The sequence below is a fragment of the Habropoda laboriosa genome, unplaced genomic scaffold (genome assembly GCF_001263275.1).
Source record: "Habropoda laboriosa isolate 0110345459 unplaced genomic scaffold, ASM126327v1 scaffold175, whole genome shotgun sequence".
NCBI classification, from domain to species: domain Eukaryota; kingdom Metazoa; phylum Arthropoda; class Insecta; order Hymenoptera; family Apidae; genus Habropoda; species Habropoda laboriosa.
In genome coordinates this window covers 679,413-680,369 of record NW_017100347.1, presented here as the reverse complement: position 1 = coordinate 680,369, position 957 = coordinate 679,413, and the positions used below count along the sequence as shown (strand labels likewise).

General features: G+C 28.0%; 1 protein-coding gene across 1 annotated transcript in view; it reads left to right on the top strand.

Moving 5' to 3' along the window:
• The window catches only part of LOC108574566, a 22,252-nt gene that overhangs the window by 13,754 nt on the left and 7,541 nt on the right, over positions 1-957 (top strand). Inside the window, exon 8 of the mRNA XM_017937176.1 lies at positions 459-784. Within this exon, the coding sequence (XP_017792665.1) occupies positions 459-784 (326 nt within the window). The remainder of the gene's footprint in view (positions 1-458; positions 785-957) is intronic.

The window sequence follows — 957 nt, the reverse complement described above, 5'->3', positions numbered from 1 at the left end:
AAACTTCTTTAATTTTCTAAAATTGGGAAAAATATAAAATTATTGTTTCATGTTTTTCGTAGTATCAAACAAAAAAAAATGCCAAAAATCTTGCGCATCAATATAAAATTATACGTACAATTAATTATTTTTAAATTTATTTTCATCGTAATTTATCTTAAAACTCAAAAAATCCAGCATAACGTTTACATTAGAATAAATTAATCAATAAATAAGTAAATTTTAATTTCTTCAACTATTTTTTTTTTCAACTATGCGTCACCTTTCAAAAATCTGAAAGAATTACAAATTCCCAATCATTTGGTAACTTCAATAAAAAAATCGATATTATCAGCCTTATTTAATTTTGTTAAATTTTGTTAAATAATTTTGTTTTTCGTATCAGTTCAAATGTTTGCAAAAGAATGCAAAATATCTTACACGTCGATTTAATTCAAATGAAATCACATTAATTACAGATACGACAAGAAGAAAAGCAAACTACGAATATGCAGCACGATAACCGAATTGTTCGATTTGGATTTACTGCGAGATCCAATTTACGTAAATCTGATGTTGGGAATGTCCATAGCAATTTTCGCAGAGGTCAATTTCTCACAATTAACGCCCTTCATCCTAATGGACATGAAATTATCAACTAACCAAATCGCGGCTGTAATGAGTATCATTGCTAGCGTGGATCTCGTTTTCAGAATTCTCGCTCCATTTCTCGGAGAGTGGCTTAATCAACCCCCAAGAATAATGTACTTGATAAGTTTGTGCTTCTTAATTTTTAGCAGATCATGTACGTATCGTATACTTTATCAGCTAACAAGCAAACAACCTTCTTTCAATTAACATTCAACGACAAATTAATCTAATAGTAATAATAAATTAATATAATTACTAATAGTTCACTGACAAATTAAAGAAAAAATTGTTCGAATTTATTATCTTATTACCGAACACGATTTCGTG